This window comes from Aethalodelphis obliquidens, unplaced genomic scaffold (assembly GCF_003676395.1).
Source record: "Aethalodelphis obliquidens isolate GAN/ISIS:26980383/991018 unplaced genomic scaffold, ASM367639v1 scaffold1, whole genome shotgun sequence".
In the NCBI taxonomy this organism is placed as follows: Eukaryota; Metazoa; Chordata; class Mammalia; order Artiodactyla; family Delphinidae; genus Aethalodelphis; species Aethalodelphis obliquidens.
Window position 1 is genome coordinate 58,500,360 of NW_020837945.1, and position 22,077 is coordinate 58,522,436.

General features: G+C 45.0%; 1 protein-coding gene across 4 annotated transcripts in view; it reads left to right on the forward strand.

Moving 5' to 3' along the window:
* Window positions 1-575: 575 nt before the first annotated feature.
* Window positions 576-22,077, forward strand: part of CUNH3orf52 (chromosome unknown C3orf52 homolog) — a 35,099-nt gene continuing 13,597 nt past the window's right edge. For 3 of the 4 annotated variants that reach the window (XR_003432443.1, XR_003432450.1, XM_027104568.1), the window contains exons 1-3: window positions 642-1,134; window positions 7,057-7,186; window positions 16,157-16,284. Coding sequence is in view for 2 of the 4 variants with exons in the window: in XM_027104568.1 (XP_026960369.1) it covers window positions 997-1,134; window positions 7,057-7,186; window positions 16,157-16,284 (396 nt within the window). In the remaining 2 variants the exon portion in view is untranslated. Of the gene's footprint in view, window positions 1,135-7,056; window positions 7,187-16,156; window positions 16,285-22,077 lie in introns of all 4 variants that reach the window. The other variant, XM_027104577.1, reaches the window with a different exon arrangement.

Genomic DNA, 22,077 nt, shown 5'->3' on the forward strand with positions numbered 1-22,077 from the left:
CTCAAAACCAGAAGTTCTGAACTATGGACTGTGGATTGTGAGTGGGTGCATATACTTTTTCCTCAGGTTGTGTGTGTGTGTGTGTGTGTGTGTGTGTGTGTGTGTGTGTGTGTAGGTGGTGATGGTGGGGTATCTTGACCCTCTTCCCAAAGGTAGATAATAGCCAACGTTTATGAATGTTTGCTATATGTCTGAGTGCTCTGCTGACATCAACTCTATAAATCGGGCAACAACTCCCTTAGGGGGGTACTAACATTATGTCAGCTTTCCAGATGACGAAACTGGGCACAGAAAGATGAAAGTCCAAGGTCTCGCAGTTAGGAACCCTGTGAGAGGGGATTAATCTGGGCAGCCTGGTTCCTGAGCCTGCTGTTCCCTCCACCACTCACTACGGTGTCTTTGCCTGACTCTGGACTCGTAAGAGGAAGGAGTGTATTCGTATTATGCACCTTCATTGGCTCAGAACCTCGCACGATGCCTGGCACGCAGGAGATAGTTATATGTTCATAGTTATATGTATATGTTATATGTATATAACATTCATTGATTAAATGAATGAAATTTTGCTAGACAGCGAAAACTGGGGCAAGCCCGTGCAACAGACAGCTCCTCGAGGAGGGTGGAATGTCCATCCATGCCACAGCCCGACGCCCAATCAGGCCCTCGGCTCAGCTTCTGCTTTGTATATGTACAAATAGCAAAAGGCAGAGCAAGCAGCGCCCTGAACAAACCAGAAAAACAGCCCTCTTCCGCTGTGTTCCGGAGCTCACAGCAGACCAAGGCTGCGGCACCTGGCGGGAGCTAGGGGCGCTTCCCGGGCGTCAAAGCCCGCCTCCAACCCCCCACGCCCCACCAGGCCCCGCCCACCGCCCGAGGGCTCCCCGCCCCGCCCCGCCCACCGGGGGCGTAGGGCAAGCCACGCTCGAGGCCACTTTGCACCCTCGGGTGTACGCGTCCTGCTTTCTGGCGGGCTGTTTAATCCTCCTCTCCCCGTTCATGGAGGGGGCCGGGCCCCCATCGCCAGGAGATGACCTGGAGCTCTCGGTGATCCAGGGGCAGCCAGACGAGCAGACGCCTCTCAGTGGAGCCGTCCAGGGCATCTTTCCTCTGGAGGAGGAGCCCTGCCCAGTTCAGGTAAGGCCGTCTTCGCTCTGGCAGCGTTATCCGACGGGCTCTGAGCCAGGCTGCTGGCCAGGACCCGGGCCTGGCACCGCAGTTTCCGGTTTCCAGCTAGCTTTCTGGGCGCAGCAGACCCCAAGCGCCGGTGGTGCGCGCTGGAATATTCTGAATGGAGCAGACACAACAATGCCCTCCACCTTGAGCCTGCCCGAGGCCCCTCGGATCCCTCCGGCTCCAAGGAACTTGAGGAATCTTATCCCGGAGGTGTGCGGCTCCTCTCTTCAGAGAGAGAATCCCCAGAGGTAGAGGTGGTTTTAAAAAGTTCATTAACTTTTAATTTGGTTTTTCTGTTTCCAGTAGAGAGAACCAGCGATAACTGGTGTCTCCTTTTCTTGAGAATTCTTTGTCTTCCTTTCCTATACGACCTTGCGACTTGCCCTCACCCTCCACCCTCCCCCAGCCTTCACCCACCGCCCACCATCCCCCATCCCGGCTCACCATCCCCCATCCCGGCTCGCCATCCCCTGGGTCTACACTTTTTGTCTTCTCTCAGCCTGGCCATTTGATTTCACAGGAAGAGATGTAGGGGAGAAGGGAGAAAGAGCAAGTACAGAAGGCCTGGGGGGTGAACTTGCCCTGCTCAACTAAGGGGAATAATTTACAAGTTCTTGTCTCAAAGAACTAGACCGCCTCATTCGCTTTGGCCTCGTCTCAGTTTCTAAGTAAGTCCCTGGTGATGTTTAGGCTGAACTCTTCTGATTCAGCTCTAGCAGGGGCAGGAAAATTATTCATTCTGATCAAATGCTTGTAACACAGCAGAGACTTTGAATTCTACCTTCTGATTAACCCTTCTAACTGGCTTGATGTTTACTTGGTATATGGAACTCCACATATATACACATATGGTTCCAACCTGATTTTTCTAGGGCCCTCTCCTCTACTGCCATCCCTTTGGCAGCTCAACTGCTGATTTCGGGGATAAGCAGGAAATTCAGAAGTTGAAAGCATTGCTTTTGCTTCCTCCCTGATTCCTAGTAATACTGTAAAGTCTGCTTTTATAGGTACCCTGGAGAGTAATTTGCTACCTTATATTTGAATGAAAGATGAATACCATAGAAAAATGAAAGTTGGAGGAAGATGATTTGATCTCTGTGCAAGTGGCTGCAACTGTGGACTTGCTGTACGGATCCTCCAAGGCGATGTCTAGGAATGGGAATTGGGAGTACTTGCCTCATGTCAGATAGACCCAGGACACCCCACGGACTCCGTGTTTGGGACTGAATCCAGAGATCTGAATTCTGGTGACAACTTCCCCATTAAAAGGTGTGTCCCAAGGCAAGGCACTAAGGTCTATGTTTTCCCAGCTGTCAACTGGTGGTAATGTAATGTGGCCAGCCAGTCTTCTTTGTGAGGCCTGGGAATGCATGTTGAATACAGTGGAGGAGTAGACTGTGCAGGACACATACAGGGTGTCAGTATTTTATTATCATTTAACCTACCTGGTAGAGATTGCTTTTTCATGTTTTAATTACTTCCTTGTTAGCCAGGTGTATACAGATATCTGAGACTTCCTTGTGAACCAGCTTTGTAGGAAATACAAAGCTGTGTAGGAAATAGGAAAGCTGTGTGAGGGACAGAATGGCGTGAAGATGAAGGGTTACATCAACACTTGGAGAACATTCTAGAAATGCTTGAAGAGGAATAATTTTTAAAAAGAGGAAAAAAAAAATCCTCATCTAATGTGTTAATCATTCTCTTTGGTTCCATAGAATCAGCTGAAGTGTATTTTAACTTGAAAAGTCAACTAATGTAGCCACAAGCGCAAGATCCAGACTCTTAAGACTTTTGTGTGTAGGTCTCTTTAAACTGTATGTTAAGATTTCCAACTTTGAAATGTAGCATTAAGTCCATGTGTTTTTATTAAACATATATTTTGTACCTATCACGTGCCAAACACTTCTGCTACATAAATGCATTTAATGAGCACAACAAACTTCAGAGGAAGGGGGTGGCATTCTGATTTGACAGAAGAAGAAACTGAGTGAAGAACTTGAGACTCAGGCGGAGTTACCAAAATACTCAAGTTCACCCAGTGGTGGCTCTGAGACTGAACTCAGGCTGTTTTTCAAACCTATGCTGCTTTTGTTGATTTATTTTATATGTCTATATATATGTACATAATTTGAATATATAAACATATATAACTTATATTTATTTATGTATAATTGCCTGTTATATATTATTACTAATTTCTGTAAGTTATGGAACGTAGGTGAAATATGAGGAATTGAGTAGCGTATCTGGCATGATGAGGGAGATGTGAGCAGACGGGTAGATGCGTGACGAGCAGGGAAGAGTTTGAGAATCATCGGGAAGAAGACATCCCATATCATGGGTATCTTCCTACTTGGAAGGGCTCATCTGGGAGGGTATTCAAAGGCAGTAGAAAGAACTTTCTGTTTCTTAATTTGGGTTTGGGGCTTGAGGGAAAAAGATTGTAAGCCAGTGAACTTCACTTTGCCTGCCATCACTGTAAACATGGCAATATAGTTGGGTCAAAACTGGAAAAGGCATTAGGGATAATTGAGTAAGACTACTTTTCTTTTATGGCTCATTTCACGGACTCGGACCTCAGTTTTCAGGTAGAAGTCCCAGAGGCATTTTAAGGGATGGCAGCATCATTTTGATAATAGCAGTAATAATCCATGGGTAGTTTTGAGGCAGGCAATACATATATGAATGGGCTAGCTAAAAATTAGCCCATTGACATGTGTTGTTCAGAATTGAGGACAAGAATCGGCTGGCTCTTTTGTGCTTGAGTCAACAAGTGGATTAAATCCCACAATGAAGATTACAAAATATAGATTTTACTGTGTGCTAAGAAAAATTTCCCCTGATCTATATAATACCTTTTCCTAATTGAGCCAAAGAGAAGAAAAGCTTTTTGTATCCAAGAGATACGTAGTCCTGCCATTGTTTCAGGACCTTATGTCATGTATTTGGACCTTATTTGAAGAGGGATGTGAATATATCTGGGGGAATAGTCAGAGGAAAGTCACAGAAATTCTTGGGCCATATGCTGCCATCATAGAGTGTAAGATGCAGTTTGCAAAAATCTTCAGAAGCCACTCTGGAGAAGAACCTGTCTGTGGCCTCTCCTCATGGCCTAGAATTTGGGCAAGAAATGCTAAAGAAGGCCGTGAAGGAGACATTGTGTTTCTATGGCCCAGTGTGCGTGGGTAGCATGCATCTGCTGGATCAGAGGCTCTCTCAAGGCAGGGTGGACTCTCCTGGGGGCACTTTGAAAAACTAGGATTCCTGTGTTGATTCTGGTGTGCAGACCGCTGAGCAGCGCTGTACTCTGTTGATGGGTTGGGTGTGTCTGACAGACCATTTTACGATGACTTAAAATATGTGAAGATTAGTCATTCAAAGGATAGTGGTCTCTGCCTTCAGGCTGACGGCAGGAGAAGGGGCCGGCCTGTAGGATGGCAGTGATGGGCTGGACAGGAAGAGGCATTTCCTACAGAGGAGGGCTATATAATTCTGAGCTGAGTTCCCCCAGGAAGTCAGAATATTGGTCTCCTCACACCACCAGCGTCCTAGTTCGTGGTCTCTAAGGGATAGCATAGGTGAAGGCACAAAGGGCCAAAGAGGTGCATTGACCCTCATTCATGGGCTCATTTGAGACTCCAGACCATTTCATTTTGCACGAATCTTTATGGTTCCTGCTGTGTCTTGTACAAGGACTGGAAATGGCATGTGTCTCAGGAGCTCTGTAAATAGGAAGATATGTTTCAAGTTCAAGATATGTTTCAAGTTCAAGGCTTCTTATACTGGGACTCCTCTTTCTTGTGTGCCTTGTTGAGCCGCTAGCTTTGGTGACCTTGGAGCAATGCTCAGTCTGTGGGTAGGGGTGAGCGGTGGTGCCGTCCCTGGACTCCACACCCACTTACCTCAAGAGGGTTTCCCTCTGTCCAGATATTGACGGGGCCTTTACTGTACCCCTCATACCCCACCTGAAGGGCATGCAGGGGCTCCAAAGTGTGACCTCTACTCTAGAGCTTCTCAAAGTGCATTCTCAAAATTTTGGGCGCCCACTATAACTAAGCAACACACGTCTATTAAGTGCCTGTTACTTGTATGAGGCAGAGGTATGGGATATAAGAGTGGGGAATTTTAAGAGCCACCCTTCCTTCTATGTGGTTTCACTTTCCCTAGGAAGATAGGCCAGTATCTGTTTATATTCGGACCTGATACCAGACAAGGCAGGCAGTGGCAGCGGCAGACGAGCTGTGTGTACTGGGAGATCTCTCCACGGGTGGGCTGGTAGGGAGGCCTCCATGAAAGGAGAGATTTGACCAGGTTCCTGAAGAGCAGGGAGGCTCCAGACCAGGGGTCCACCTATCGTAAAGCAGCTGATTTACCTTGGGAAGTCTACATTGACAAACTGGGTCTGCTCCCCCCTTCCCTGCAATCTGATCCCCTGGGTCCGGGTAGGGCCTGGGTGTTGTTTAAATTCCCCTTCACGTGATTCTGATATGCAGGCTTGGACCCTCTCATTGAGAAAGATTAAACTGTAGTCCTTGCGTGGACAGTTTCCTTTTCTGATAGCTGCCACTGAAATCACGACGGAAGAGAAAGTTAACGAGGCGCGGATTCAGGAAGTGCCCTGCTGCCGCTTGGCCAGGCAGGTGAATACTCCGCGTAACCACTGGCTCCTGTGTGTTGAGAGCCAGTGTCAAGTGCGCTCAGGGGCTCCGGAGTGTGACCTCCGCTCTACCCTTGTTTAGCAAGTGCTTCATGTGCGTGATCTCTAGTTTTTATAACAGCCCTGTGAGCTAGATTTATTACTTGTGTGTTTTACAGGTGAGGACCTTGGGGCTGGTGAGTTTCAGTAAGGAGTTTTCTGATAGTCCCCCTGCCTTTAAGTGATATAGCTGGGATTGGGATCCTGATAGAGAAACACATTTTTTCTGCGTCATATTCCATTGTTTCCCATGGTCTCCATGTAGGAAGTAGGAGGAGAGGAATGGAACCTTTTAGGGGCAGGTGGCAGTACTGAGCGTGGAGGTGGCCGGGCGCACTCTTAACCTGGAGCCCCACACAGTGCCTGGGGGACCCTGTAGACCAATGGGAGAGCGAGTGAGCGGGGCAGTGTCACGCAGCAGGGATTAGCCCTGGCTAATCTCTCCCAACTGCATCTTTGAAATGGGTTAATACCTCCCTTGCAGGGGTGTTCAGATGAAGTGAAACGGTGTTGATGTTCAGTAGACCAGAGTGGTTGAAATTATTTACTTTAACCCCACCCTCTGCCTCACTACACACATTGCAGCTTATTTTCTGGTATCTCTCCCGTCCTTGTCCTCCCTTTCATTCCCTTTCCAGGCCCTTATTACATAGAGTCTGGGCCCCAGCAGAAGGTTCTCTTGGTCTAAACTATACATCATTCTCTTAATCTTCTCCTCAGCTTTTGTGTGCCAGAAACCTTCAACGAGTTCCCAGTACACGCCAATTTAAGTCCAAACTGCTCTGGCAGCATTTAAGACCCTCTCAGATATGCTTCAACCTTTCACTCCCTCTAATCTTAAGTCTCATTACTTGCCTCTGAAACCCACATTCCTATCAGATGCATCTCTTGGCCAATTTCATTGTGAGTCCACATGGAGGATATTCTTTCCTGGGTTTGGAATGCCTTTCTCTGTCCATCCTTCAAAATCCTGCCTGTTCTTCCCACCTCAGAGTCCCCAGAGCATTTTCTTGCTAACTTCTTTGTGAGGTTCCATTCTGTCCTTTTGTAAACTTGACTCAGTAGGGTGGAGCCCCTCGAGGTCAGGATCCTGCTGCCTTCATTTCAGTGTCACTGGCCCATAGTGAGTATTAAAAAATGTTTGTTGAAACCAAATGCCTGCCTCTAAGTCGCCCTCTGCTTTCCAGGCTGACAAGGAAAGCCCTTGGAACTCCTGTAATAAGAACTTGGTTGGAAAGTGCAAACTGTGGATGGTCCTCGCCTCTGTTTTCCTAGGTCTCGTTATAGTCATCATCATAAGCTTATGTTTGATTGGAGGTAAGAGGTTTTAAACATGACTAAATTGATGCATTTTGAGAACTCACGTAATGCTTATGACACTTAAACGCTGAAATCAAAGACGTACTCACTGCTACTTCATCGTTTATAATATGAATTTAAAACTGGTTTGCGATATGTTGAATAGACGGGAGATATACATGATTTTTGCTTTTCTTTTTTATTTTCTTTTTTGTGTGTTTTATAAACTCTGGAAAAAGTATGGGGGTCATTGTTTTACTTTAAACTCTACCCATTGGATGTTGAAGATTTCTTAAATTTTTAATTTCCATAAACACTATGTTTTATTGTATCTTACCCATGCATGTTTGAAAAGTTTTTAAAATAATTTGTTTAGTAAAGATAATTATTGTAAAAAGGTAATTAATGTATAACGATAACTTTATCTGATATACCTAGTATATTATTGTAATGGTAAAATGATGAATAATGTATTTGGAAGCATTTAAAAAACTTCATAGAACCATGCATCTGTAAGCTGTCATTATTTTAACTTATTTTAGAAATCACTGTTACATTTGTGTTGTATGTGGTACAAAACAAAAACTCACATGGTGCTAAATATATATTTTACATGCATTATCTCATTTTATTTTTTATTATGAATATGAACATAGTACATGTTCAGTTACCCATAAAGCCCATCCACATTATTAATATTTTGTTATATTTTTCTCTAGTCTTTTTCTTACTTGCATTTTAAAAATGATTTGCAATCAGATTGTTTTTTATCATTCTGTGGCTCACCTTTAGGATTTTAATGTTACATTGAGATCATTTTGCCAATTCATTAAAAATTATTTGTGAACTTTTTTTTTATAACTGCATGATGTACTCTTCCACATTTTTTTTTTTTTTTTGCGGTACGCGGGCCTCTCACTGCTGTGGCCTCTCCCGTTGTGCAGCACAGGCTCCGGACGCGCAGCCTCAGTGGCCATGGCTCACGGGCCCAGCCGCTCCACGGCATGTGGGATCCTCCTTGACCGGGGCACGAACCCGTGTCCCCTGCATCGGCAGGCGGACTCTCAACCACTGCGCCACCAGGGAAGCCCTTCCACATCTTTTTAAAACCTTTTAGGTAGTTGCTAATTTTTTTATGATTATCAGTATTAAGGTTTTTATGATGCATAAATATAGCACACACCCCCGCCCCCAGTGGGCAATATTTCAATTTCAAAATAGGAAAAAAGAAAAGTGCTTTCATTTCTATGTGTGGGTGATTGTAGGGTACAGGGGTGTGAGTGGGGCTCTTCTGGAACCGGGATACTTGTGAGGGTGATCCGATCAGCACAAGATAAGGGTTGAGCTGGATTCTCCATAGCAAACCAAGTTACAGGATGAGAGCAAGCATGGCAGCCCCTGAGTTTCTCCAGAGGGGGCCCTGGGAATTCTCTTAAGGAACTGCATTTGTCATTCACCTCCTGTTCCTCCTTGTCCCAACACTTTCATCTCCTGTCTCAAAGTTTTACAGTACCTGAAGAAATAGGAAAACTCTGATGAGGTGTGCCAACCTCTAGCATGTGAGCTTCCCAGGCAGGCAGCGTGTTTGCTTAGTTACTTAAGGCGGTGTTGAGGTGGAATGGCTGTGTCGTTGAGGCCAGAGGCTGGTCCTGAGGCAGGGAGAAGTTGATAAGAGGTGCTGCCCCTCCTTCATCACACTGAGGACAATCGCTTTGGTATGAGTGTTGATACTCCCTCTTCCCATCATCTCCCACATGTGGATATTGAAACTGAAATTGAGTCACACAGCCTTGTCCTATCACAACCAGCCAGTGCTGTCCTAAAAGTCGGCTGAACCATCGGCTGGCATCTGGGGCCTATAACAAAGGATGATGCCACAGATTTGGTTGGCTTGATATTGAGGATTCTAAAGCTCAAGACCCAGGGATTTCCCTGGCGTCCATTGGTTAAGACTCCATGCTTCCACTGCAGGGGGCACGGGTTCGATCCCTGGTTGGGGAACTAAGATCCTGCAAGCTGAGTGGCCAAAAAAAAAAAAAAAAAAACCTCAGGATCCAAGAGGTGTCTTCCATTTTCATTCTCAGAAAGTCATTTGACCTCTTCAGATCCGAAGACCAACCTGCAGAAGAAGGGATTCCATTTTCCTCCACAGTTTCTCAGGGGGACGTGAGAGTTCACAGGATCAGATTCAGGGAAGAGTTTTTTAACACTTGTGTTGCAAACTTTGTTTTCAGTCTGGTTATAAAATTGTGTTTAAAATATGTTAATGCCGTAAGAGAGATTTTCAAACTTTTACTTTTTTTAAATCAGGGAAATACTTTTATTTTACTTGGCATCTCAACTTTCAAGAGTTTGGGCTTGTGGGGAGGGTCATAGTAGGCAGTGCCGGGTTTAATGGGTAAAAAGGAGCAGGGACAGGACTCCCTCCATGACAGTCCCAGCCTCACCCAGAGCAGCTCCGCAGGCACTTCTGGGATGACAGTCTGCAAAAATCAGCCATTGTCCAATTGTCAAGCCCGTTGATATGAATCGAGTATTGGTAGAACTTCTGGGCGCTGTGTAGAAAATGCTGCTGTCTGGGAAAAGGGCAGGTGGGAGAGTCGAAGGCTGTGCATTCGTTAATGAATGTGGGAGGGGCGATATGTGGGTAGGGGAGAAAGAAATCCAGACTATTAGGTATATTGTACAGCACGGGGAATATGACCAGTATTTTACAATGACTGTAAATGGAGTATAACCTTTAAAAATTGTGAATCACTACATTGTACACCTGTAACTTATATAACATTGTACAGCAACTATACTTCAATTAAAAAAAAAAAGAATGAATGTACATTCTTTAAGAAGTGATGCTGTCTGGTTCATTAAGAAGTGAAGTTTCTCAGCACCTCCATTTGCCATGCCCCTCCTCCTTCCCTTTCTCCCAACTCCTTACTCTCCTGTCTCGGGGCTCTGTAGTCTCCAGACTGAGGCTCAGAGGTGGAGGTGATAATAAATGTGGAGCTGGAGTGGACCCAGAGGGTACACTAAATACATCCCAGTACAGAAAGATATCCCATCTGGGGAGGGGCCAATAGGGTACCAGAAGGAGGTGCCCAGTGGGGAGCTGTAGTTTGTCACTGACATTGATAGGAATGCCCATGATGTGGTGATAATACAAGCAGACCAACCTGTGGTCAGGTTTATTATTATTAATTCTCTACAGACTGTGCACCCCTTCTTGCCTGCACCTGGAGTGGGCTCTCCCCCGACTCTGCCCATGGTCTGCCACTGAAGTGATGGCAAACTCAGGATCACGGCTCGGCTTAAGGCATTGAGCCTGGGCTGTGTCCACAGTGTGGAGGAGAGGCTAACACTCCACCAGGCTCACAAGAGACAATGAAACCTTCTTAAATTGGACAATTTGGGGTTGGCGGAGGGACGCGGGCAGAGCTCAGGGAATCCTTCCCGTTAAATCTAGAGGCCTGGTTTTGTCCCAGATCTTTAGGAAAAAAGTATTAATGGATTTTCTCTTTCTCCCTAAGGAATTATAAATTCCTTGGTGTGAAGGGTAAAGGAAAAAAAAAAAAGCTTTCCTCTCTCTCAAAGTCATTTCCTGTCTGGATAATTTGGAGAATCAGATAAACATCCTCAAGGATTCTGCTTTCTTTACTAATTTGTCCGAACAGTGAGGGGAGAGACCCTAGGAATGCCTTAACTGGTGAAACCTTTCCTTGGTTTGGGCAAAATATTTTAAATGTTACAGAAACCAAACTGTGACAAGTAGGTGGATGCTTAGAAATATGAGTTAAAGGTGACCAGTTTTAACAGTCTAGGAACCCTTATGTGATGTCCCCCAGCTCTCTTACCATACGGGCTTTTCTATGAGTAGGGGAGGCTCTGGTACTGAGATGCAGGCGGGGACTTCCTACGTGATGCTGTATTGGATGGGTTTGTTTTGCCTTGAGTTGGGAATAAGCATCACATCTTATGACATCACATGGTCCTGGCAGACAAGCAAGTTGCACAGGTTGCTCCCTGGTATAGGGTGACTCATGGGAAAATCCTAGGCAGACAGCAAGCCCGGTATCTTGAAATTTCTTTGCATTTTCACCTGCTTCTCTTTCCCTCACATCTCATATGTTCTCCTGCCTTCCCAAGACTGACCTCTTCACCTGTGTTCTCCGTAGAATCCTCTCCAGCTTCTTCTGACCCGTGGACCTTCAGATAGCGCCCTTTCTTTCTAAGCATCCTCTCGGGCCTCTTCAAACGTGCTCACATAGTCTCTCCTTCAGAGCAGTCTTCCATCAGCATCTTGCTACTTCATTTATATATTTGTCTCTCCCTCTTTTTTCACTGGCAAACTTCTAGAAAGAGAGGTCTGTGATCTTATCTCCTGCTCACTCCTAAACCACTGTATCCATTGGTCCCAAATTGTCCTTCCAAAGGTCAACAGCAAGTGTCTGATCATAAAACCCAGGGCCTTTCTCCCTTCCCCTGCCCTGTCTGCAGCCTTCAGCTCTGTCCACTGTATTGTACTCTTCCAGGCCTTCAGAACTCTGGACTTCAGGACTTTATTTCTGCCTTTGGCTCCGTGTTGTGGTTGCAGGAGGCATGTCTTCAGCCTTCTCACTCTTCTCATTCTTCATTCTTTCCCTTGAGAAGCTCATTTAGTCCCAAGGCAGCAGCCATCCCCTCTCGGAGGTGCCCCCTGGAACACTTTTCCTGAGTTTTAGTCATGCACTTTGCTGTAGTTCTCTACCTGGAAATAACTGTCATCATCTTTATCATTATCCACGTGAAACTACTAGTCATGTGTATCCCCTTCTCCACTGAGCTCACCTTTTATAGTTTCATGGTGAGTCATGAGGCCAGGTTTATATCATCCAATTGTGTAACTTTAGGCAAATTCTTCAATGCTCCTTGCCTCAGTTTCCACATTTGTAAAATATAAATGATTTCTGGATCTGTGTCTATAAATGTACCTTGACCCTCCTACTTACTAGCTCGATTGACTGACCTAAGCAAATTATGCATTTCTTCTAAGCCTCAATGTCTTCATTTTAAAATAAAAACATTAATATTTAATTAATAGGGTTGATTTGAGGATTACATGAGGTAAATACAAGTGCATACATGTGCGTAATGCTTAATACGGTAGCTGTTATTCTTCCTGTTACCTAGGCTTGATACTTTGGAACATTTTTGATTTCTTCTTCTTTCCTATAGCTAGATAATGACCAGGTCTTATCAATCATTCCTTGGTAGTGTCTTGATAGAAACTTTCAACATTGACTACCTGCCTACGGCAAGGCTCTGTGCTGTATACTTTATATATGGTGGTTCTTATCTTTACCGTCACCTGCAGTGTAGGCATTTCTGTTAAGGAAACTACTTCAGAGATTTAAGTGACTTGCTCAAGTAACATGGCTAATGACTAACTGAGCTGGAATTCAAACTAAGTCTGGCTGCCTTTACAGCCAGCTCTGTTTCCACCATCCTGGTCTTTCTTCTCCCTCCCTTCCTTCCTTCCTTCCTCTTCCCACTGCTGTCAGTCGAAATCTGTCTCTCCCATTCTTGTCCAGTGGCCTCTCTGCCTCCAATCTCCCCCAGTTCCATTTCATCCCATCTGTCACCAGCAGATTTACCCTCATCTCCTTCCTGGGAGGCATTTAACAACCTCCATTATCTCTTGAAGACATCTGGCATTTAAGCCCTCCCTCTCCAGCCTCATTTCTTATATTCCTGCCTAAGAGCTGTTTTTGTGTGCCTCCAGTGTCCTCTATGTATGTACTACAATTTTTTAAAGACGTTTTCTCTACATGGAAATACTGACTAGGTTAAATCTCATTAAAAACATGAAAATTCTGCTGACTGGGTAAGCCTATTTTTTTTTGCTGTTGTTGTTATTTTAACAAGCACGACTATTTAGCCAGGTCGGGTACAGATTCATTCAGATAATACAAGTTAAGTATATGTCATTAGAGCTATTATTGGAGACCTGTTTTCGAACTTGGCATTTCTTTCTTCCTTTTTTTTAAAAAAAATTATCATTTATTTATTTATTTATTTTGGTTGTGCTGGCTCCTTAGCTGTGGCACACAGGCTCTTTAGTTGCGGCAGGCAAGCTCCTTAGTTGCAGCATGCATGTGGGACCTAGTTCGCTGACGAGGGATCGAACCCGGGCCCCCTGCATTGGGAGTACAGAGCCTTAACCATTGGACTACCAGGGAAGTCCTGAACTTGGCATTTCTTAATAAAAGGGATCCAAATTGGAAAAGAAGTAAAACTGTCACTGTTTGCAGATGACATGATACTGTACATAGAAAATCTTAAAGACACTACCAGAAAACTACTGGAGCTCATCAATGAACTTGGTAAAGTTGCAGGATACAAAATGAATACACAGAAATCTCCTACTTTCCTATACACTAACAATGAAAGATCAGAAAGAGAAATTAAGAAAACAATCTCATTTACCGTCGCATCAAAAAGAATAAAATACCTAGGAATAACCTACCTAAGGAGGCAAAAGACCTGTACTATGAAAACTATAAGACACTGATGAAAGAAACCAAATAAGACACAAACAGATGGAAAGATATACTGCGTTCTTGGATTGGAAGAATCAGTATTTTCAAAATGACCATACTACCCAAGGCAATCTACAGATTCACTGCAATACCTATCAAATTACCAATGACATTTTTCACAGAACTAGAACAAAAAAATCTTAAAATTTGTATGGAAACACAAAAGACCCTGAATAGCTACAACAATCTTGGGAAAGAGAAACAGAGCTGGAGGAATCAGGCTCCCTGACTTCAGACTATACTTCAAAGCTACAGTCATCAGAACAGTATGGTACTGGCACAAAAACAGAGATGCAGATCAACGGAACAGGATAGAGAGCCCAGAAGTAAACCCATGCGCTTATGGTCAATCAGTCTGTGGCAAAGGAGGCAAGAATATACAATGGTAAACCTGGCATTTCTTAGTGCCCTTGAGTTCAGTTCTGTGACTCCTGTATCCATTCTCTGGCATCCTTATTCCTTTCTGAGGCAATGATATCTACTCTGGAAATGTATGTGGTGGGTGTAGAGCTCAAAGATACCCATTGCAGCAGCATTTATAAATTGGAAAGATAAAAACACTAAATGGTTTTAGAACATTAGTGCAGCCATTAAATAATCTTTGCAAGGAATTTTAAACACGTGGGGAATGGCTTTTGATATGTAAACAGCAACAAAAGAATCAAGACAGAGAGGAAATGATGACAACAAACAACAAAAAGCAGTATACAAATTACCTTCTCATTAAGACCTCAAATATATAGTATAAAATATGGGGGGGACCTTTTGATTAAAGAATTATTAGTAATTTTTTTCTTGCTTTGCTGCAATTTCCTATACTTTGCAAGTTTTCTGCTTTGAGGGCATAACTTTTATTCTCAGACAAAAATAACATGATGACTTACAACAAATAAGGATGCGGGGATAATTCCCTGTGTTGGGGTCCCCAAGATCACCCCCAGATTCAGTGATTTGCTGGTAAGACTCATAGGACTCAGCATATAGTCATAAAGATGACTGATTTATTACAGCTAAAGGATATAAAGGAAAATATGGAGGCAACCAGGTGCAAGCTTCCAAGAGTCTTTGCCCAGTGCAGTCACACAGAGTGCACTTAATTCCTCCAGCAATGAGTTGTGACAACACGTGTGAAATGTTGTCCACCAGGGAAGCTCATTAGAGATTCAGTTTTGATTGGAGTTGGTCTCATAGGCAGGCTCTGCCCGGTACCTACCAAAACTCCAGACTCCCAGAAGGAAAGGAGAGGCTCAGCACAAGCAACACTGTTTCTGCAAACAGTTGAGGCACAGCCAGCCACTGTTTACCAGGAAACGTGGGAACACTCCAGATTCCAGCCAGGGGCCAACATTGCGCTGGACTTGCGAAGGCTGGCAGCCTCCGGCCTGCTCTGTTAATTCTCCTGCACATTCCCTTGCTTCTCATGCCTCACACTTCAGGCTTCCTCAGGGAATAAGTACCAGGACTCTTTCTTCCATCATAAACCCGGAATTGATGCCACTGTGGCCTTTTCAGAGTCCAGTAAAAGAGGCTGATAATGTTATGTTTGAGGTGTGGGATTACAGAAAAAAATTCACAACAAACACCTGGTTCCAGTCACCCACGCCTTTCTCAGGGCCGGAGAGGTTGTCCCCGAGTGATGCCGGCAGGAAGCCAGGGGAGCATAATTAGTGCCAGCATGCCAGCTTTGAACTCCTGTCTCCCTCCTGTCTCCGACTTAGTGTGTTTTTCCTTTGGCTCTAACTGCTTAAGAAATCAATTAACTCATAGTCCTTAGAACAAAGCAGCCAACAGTTGTCTCAGGAATGTAAGTCCTGTGAGCCCTGGGGCTCTGAGTGCAAACAGAGTGTGTCAACATCCCTGCCGTGGGACATCCTGGAGAGCGATGACTTCATGCTCACGCTCTCAGATTCTAATCCCTGTTCTCGAGCTCTTCTGCTCGAGGATGGTCACTTCCTTAGCATGTGTACAGAACCGAAGAGGATTCAGCAAAGTTCCTTGCTCTACTCCTCGTCCCCCGTCCCCCATTGTTTTTTGGCCCCTCCAGAACGTCTCCAGCGTCTGCCTTGACACCTGTGCATGTAGCTAAGCTACAGGGTCAGTTTAACAAAGGAGTTCACGTTCTTCCCGCTTCCTCCCACCGCCCTTCTCCCAGTCTGTGTTCAGTGGAATCTGAGCCCCCCGTGGCGTCCAATAAAACAACAAAATTTGTATCATGATAGACGTGAGCCCTTGTCTTTATTCAGCCTTACTGAGAAGAGAAAACATTTCTGCTTATTCTTGCTTACTGTGTCCAGGCTTTATCCCTGATGAATATTCGTTGTTTGTTTTTTAAGTATAGCAGCCAATGGAGTAAATAAGTTTATTATTTTATGCATGTGTTTACTTTTACTTTTTATACCCCCCCCATTCTCTTTAGTAACCTATGTCGATGAGGATGAAAATGAAATACTTGAATTGTCGTCTAATAAAACATTCTTGGTCACGCTAAAGATTCCAGAGGAGTGTGTTACTGAAGAGAAATTGCCTGACCTGCTCACGAAAAGGGTAGGATACCTTATGCCTTGTTACTGAGTTCTTAGCCTTAGAGTCTGAATTCTCCTGGAACAGTTGGCTTAGAGCTAGCCGGTAGGTAGCTTCAAGCTTGGATTCTTTGTCTGTGTAGTGGCAGAAACCAGTGCTTAGAAATGGATTTTCTGTAGTGCAAAGCCAGAGGGAGGAGCCCTGGCCTCCAGCTAAATGCATCCTGGAGGAGAGTGTTCTGTTTCTCATTCTGGTCTTATACTTGATTCAACCTGAAGTTTCATTGAGGGTCTGCGATGTGCTCAACAACATGCCCGGTGCTAGGGTCACAAAGTCTGAGCGCTCAATGGGAGCTCACGGTCCAAGTAGAGGAAGCAATTAAATAGTTATAAACAGTGTGATATGTTCCATCACTGAGATACGTACAGTGTGTTTTATATAAACATGGAGGTGGGGATGGAGGCACGCAGGGCCTCCTGGAGGAGGTGACACTCAGGAAGAATCTTGAAATATGAAGTAGGGGTGTTCCAGATTAGAGAGCAGGGAATAATAGAGGATGTGCCAGGGCCCCTGCATACTGTGTAGCGGACTTGCAGAGGTGAGGCTGAACAGGAGGGGACGGGTCAGCTCATGAAGGTCTCTGTGTTCTTTGACGAGGCCCTGAGAGATTTTAATCTGCAGGCTGACATGGTCAGCTTCTGATTTCAGTTGTTCTGTGTGATGATGGAAAAACACTGGAAGTAGAGCGCTTAGTTAGAGGGTGTTGTAGTAAGTTGGGTGACAAATGAGAGAGCCTTGAACTAGGGCAATGTCAGAGGGAGTAATTAAGGTTCAAGTGAGATTTCAGAGGTCTTCTCCCTCAGTAGGACTTCATGGCTGGTTGGATGTGGGTCTGAGGGAGAGCATGGCTCCAGGCTCCTGGTTGGGTGGCCACGTGGGTGGACGGTGACATCATTCACGGAGCAGGAAATGCAAGAGAATGAGCCTCTGTGCAATATGGGGGCTCTGCAGCCAGACCACGAGGGTTGGTGGACAGCCCTGGTCACCTTGTCAAAGACAGGGTGGTTCACGGCCAGACCCAGAAAAGTTTTTGATAAGAAAACCTAAGCAAGACTAGCCTGCCGTCTGTTACCCTCTTCCCTGCAGTTGATAGTTTGAATGGAGTGAGCCCTCTTTATTTGGCTTCCATCTGATTCCATCTAGGTCACCCCAGAGTCAGTTTCTGGGCAGCCAGGTGCATACTGTTTGATTGCCCCTTTGATCACAGGAGTTTGTACCTTGCGAGGATTATTCCAGGTTTCTCTTCCTCCTTCGTTTCCTTGTTTATGTCTTATCTGCAGTTCCCTTTTCCTCCTTTCCCGCCACCTGCTTCCAGAGCAAGCTGCTGAGTGAATAGCCTATTGCTACTTTCCTCTTGGTTGCCTTTTTTTTGTTTTTTTTAATAGTTTGGCCACGTCGCGTGGCATGCAGGATCCCAGTTCCCCTACCGGGGATCGAACCCACACCCCCTGCAGTGGAAGCTCGGAGTCTTAACCACTGGACCACTGGGGAAGTAAGTCCACTGGGTGCTTTTTTCATTGAGGGGTTTTGCACTGGCCGAGCAGAAACCAAGTGAGTCAGCGTCCACATGTGTCACCTGTTACAGACTGGACACTCTACGTCAAGGGGAACTGGGTATTAATCACTCACTTTAAAGCCATATCTCTTTTGCACAGAAGCAGGCGTGAGCAGATTCTACAGGTGTTTTTAACTCATCACCGGGTAGTGGCTGAGGAACAGGGACTGGCAGATCTCTGGGGCAAGTTCACAGGCCTCTTTGAGCTTGTTCCTGCACTTTCCCTGTATACCCACAGGTGCATATGGGGTGCCTATACAGAACTTTGTAAAACATTTTTTTTTCTTTTCTTTTTTTTTGTGGTATGCGGGCCTCTCACTGTTGTGACCTCTCCTGTTGCGGAGCACAGGCTCCGGACGCACAGGCTCAGCAGCCATGGCTCACGGGCCCAGCCGCTCCGAGGAATGTGGGATCCTCCCTGACCAGGGCACGAACCCGTGTCCCCTGCATCGGCAGGCCGACTCTCAACCACTGCGCCACCAGGGAAGCCCTGTAAAACATTTTTAAAAAGAATTATCTGACTTGCAGATGATAAACGTAAGGTGCAGTGAGCTGAAATGACTCCTGCCCCTGGCTTCCCAATCAAATATGTTCAGGAACAAAAATGAGGAACTTAGAGATATTACTGTCTAATTACTATCTAATTATCAGGTCAAGAACCCCTTTCTTCCACTTAGGCCAGTTTCCAGAAGCTTCTGGACATGGAAGGTAAATGGGAGTCGATATTGAAACACTGTGCCCTCTCTTTTGCTTTACTGTCTTGCTTTTCTAAACACAGTTTTCCTGGCCCCTCTCATATCTCACTGCCAGTTTCCTTCTCTTAGGGTTGGGGCCGATACTCTGCTTAAGGCAGCCCGTTAGCTCTGTGGTGTCATAGCTCAGTCCACGTGCATGTTGCCGAATTAGCGTTGGCCCCTCTGATGATGCAGGGAAGGCATCCCTCTTCCTCTGGAAGCTGTTTTCTTTTCTTTCTCTCTTTTTTTTTTTTTAACACTATCACTTTTTAAAAGGTTGAGGTATAGTTGATATACAGTATTATAAGTTTCAGGTGTACAACATAGTCACAGTTTTTAAGGTCACACTCCAATTATAGTTATTATAAAATATTGGCTATATTCCCTGTGTGTGTACAATACATCCTTTTAGCTTATTTATTTTATACATAGTAGTTTGTACGTCTTAATCCCCTCCCCCCATCTTGCCTGTCCCCGCTTCCTTCTCCCCACTGGTAACCACTAGTTTGTTCTATGTATCTGTGAGTCTGTTTCTTTTTTGTTATATTCACTAGTTTGTTTTATTTTTTACATTCCACATATAATTGTTATCTTACAGCATTTGTCTTTCTCTGTCTGACTTATTTCACTTATTTCATAATACCCTCGAAGTCCATCCGTGTTGCTGCAAATGGCAGTATCGTATTCTTTTTTAGGGCTGAGTAGTATTCCATTGTCTCTATGCACCACATCTTCTTTATCCATTCATCTGTTGATGGGCTCTTAGGTTGCTTCCATGTCTTGGCTATTGTAAATAATTGGAAGCGGTTTTTGATGAGCCACTGTACCTGACTCTGGTGATCAGCTCACCGGGCTCTGAGCTCAGTTTGTACCCAGCCTCATAGACATAGTGTGAGAGACACCAGAGCAAGGGGTGAGGAGCCCCTCTTTTCACTTTTTTGGTCCCAAAGTGGGTAGTGTGGTTAACAGCTCCTAAATATGTCCTAATTATAGCTGGGGACCATGCCACCAAAAAGAATGTTAGAGTGGACACTGAAAGTGATCTAGTATACCACTCCATCTCTTAACATAAAATTTTAACTTAACATTTCTTCTGAGTACCTACTATGTTCAAAACACAGTGATTAGGGCCCTAAGGATTAATAAAGGAAAGATGAGAGGGAGGGAAAAAAGAAGGAAAGACAAACATAACTCCTGACATAAGAAGCTCAATCTTAAAGGAAGAGAGTGGCATTATTGTTGTTATTATTGCTGTTATTTTCAGCTCTTGAAAAATAATCCCGTCTGTAGCATCCTCATCTTCTTCCCTCTCCTTCTGAGCAGCCCTGGGAGAGCCACTTTCCAACCTCCCGGGTTTTCTAAATGACTGTCGGCCTGCTGGCAATATTCTTTTCTGTGGGGCTCAAAATCTATAAGATGACCCAGTCGTTTTCCCCCAAAGTTCTTAACACTTAATGCTACTTTCCTCCTTGATATTCGGAAGGATCCACTTTCCTCCTTGCTTCATCTCCACTGGGTGGTGTGATAAAACATGAGGAAGCTGCCTTAGTGTCTGTAACATCTAGGATTGAATCCCTTACTAGCAGAGTGGCCTGGGCCATGTTCTGTAACCTCCCCGAATGCCTGGAATTTTTTTTTCTTTTTTGATCAGTGAGAAAGGGAGAGATAGCAGAGATAGCAATGCCTCTTATGTCAAGATTCTTATGCAGATCACAGCAACAGTGACAGGATTAGAGGAGGTGGTCTAGTCCCGTCTGCTCTACCTGGGAGAGAATGAATTGTCACCAGTGAGTTAAGTGGGAGCGAAATATGGATGCAGCCTGCATGAGATTCCGCTTGGGATGCGGGGGAGACAGGTGGGCACGTTTTCCTCGGGGGTAGTTCTGCTGCTTGCTGCCGGATAAAACTGTGAGGCACTGAGCTGTGATAGGTGCTGCAGGGCGTGCCAGGCTCAGCATGGGGGAAACCGTAGGTGTGGAATTTCCAAAACAACGTCAGGGCTGAGGCTTTAGGCCGGCAGGAGTGTCTCTGGCCGGGCTCTCAGAGGCCTGGCCGTGGGCTTGCTTCCAGCCTCAGAGCTGGGTCCATGCTGGGGGGTGTACCCAGATCCCAGCACTGTCCTCCTGCCTGCTAAGAGCAAGGCGTTTAACCTTCAAAGTAAATTTTAAAGAGATGCAACGTAAATACATTCAGGCACAAGTTCTCGGATACCATAGGTGAGAATTCACATCTCTGAAGCATGAAGAAAAGACTAATCAAAGACTGGGAGAAGATATTTATGACACAAAACCAACAGCTAGTGTCCAGAATGTAACACCAATCAGTTTGGATAAGACAACCCAAGAGAAAGACAGGGCCCTAATAGGCAATTCAAAGGTGAGAAATCCCACAGAGTTAATAAACACACAAAAAGATACTCAACCTCACTAGAAAGCGAGACATTGCCAATGAAAATGATGTAAAACACGATGTTATGCTCATCAGATTGGCAGAAATGGAAAAATCTGGTAACATTAAATGCTGGCAAGGCTGTGGGAAATAGAGCATTTATACATTGCTGGGAGGGGAGTGAAATGGAGAGCAATTCAGAAAGACTTAGTTAAGGTAGAGATGTGCTAACTCTTGGACCCAAGTCCATCTCTTGGTATATGGCCCAGGGAAACTCTTACCTGTGTAAGAAGAGAGGCTCAGAGAGGTTCAGGCAGGATCACTTCAGCATAGTTTGTAGCAGGAGAAAATCAGAAACAAAGCCCATGGCCACCAGTAGGGGAAGGGATGAAGTGGAGCAATCATTTCATGGAATCTCTGCAGAGTTAGGAGTCACACTGAATGACCTCCCTCTAGATGTACCATTATGGGTAAACCTCACATGTGATTTTGAGTGGAAAAAAAAGCAAGTCAGAGAAGATTATGTAGAATATGGTATGTTTTATTTGAATAAAAATGTGCATTAAATTTATGTATAGTTATGATTACACAGGGGAGTGTTAGGTTTATAAAAACATGCATGGAAAGGATACATGCCAGCTTCAGGACAGTGGTTAGTAGTGGGGAGGGAGGGAGGAAAAACAGAATAGTGTGTAGGAATAGCTTTAGCTGTGCTGGGTTTCTTCACGTAAAGGGCTCAACTAAATATGGTAAAATGTGAGGGCATGAAACCTGGGTAGTTGCGAACACAGATGTCATTATTTTTTATGGTTGCAACATTTCATGGATAAAATAAGAACTCCGAATCTTTGCCATTGTTCCCCCCTTGGTCCCATTATCCAGAAACAGCGTGGCTGTTTCTCCTTGGAGTGAAGCTCTGGAGAAAAGAGAGAAGAGGCCCTTGTTTGGTTATAAACGGGGCCCTGAGCGGCCTGTTTTGCAGTCTTCCTAGCCCCGCGGGAGTTCCCTCCTTCCCATGGTGCTTCGGGTCTGTGTGGGCTCAGGCTGCCGACCAGTAAGGCCACAGGTCTCAGCGCAACA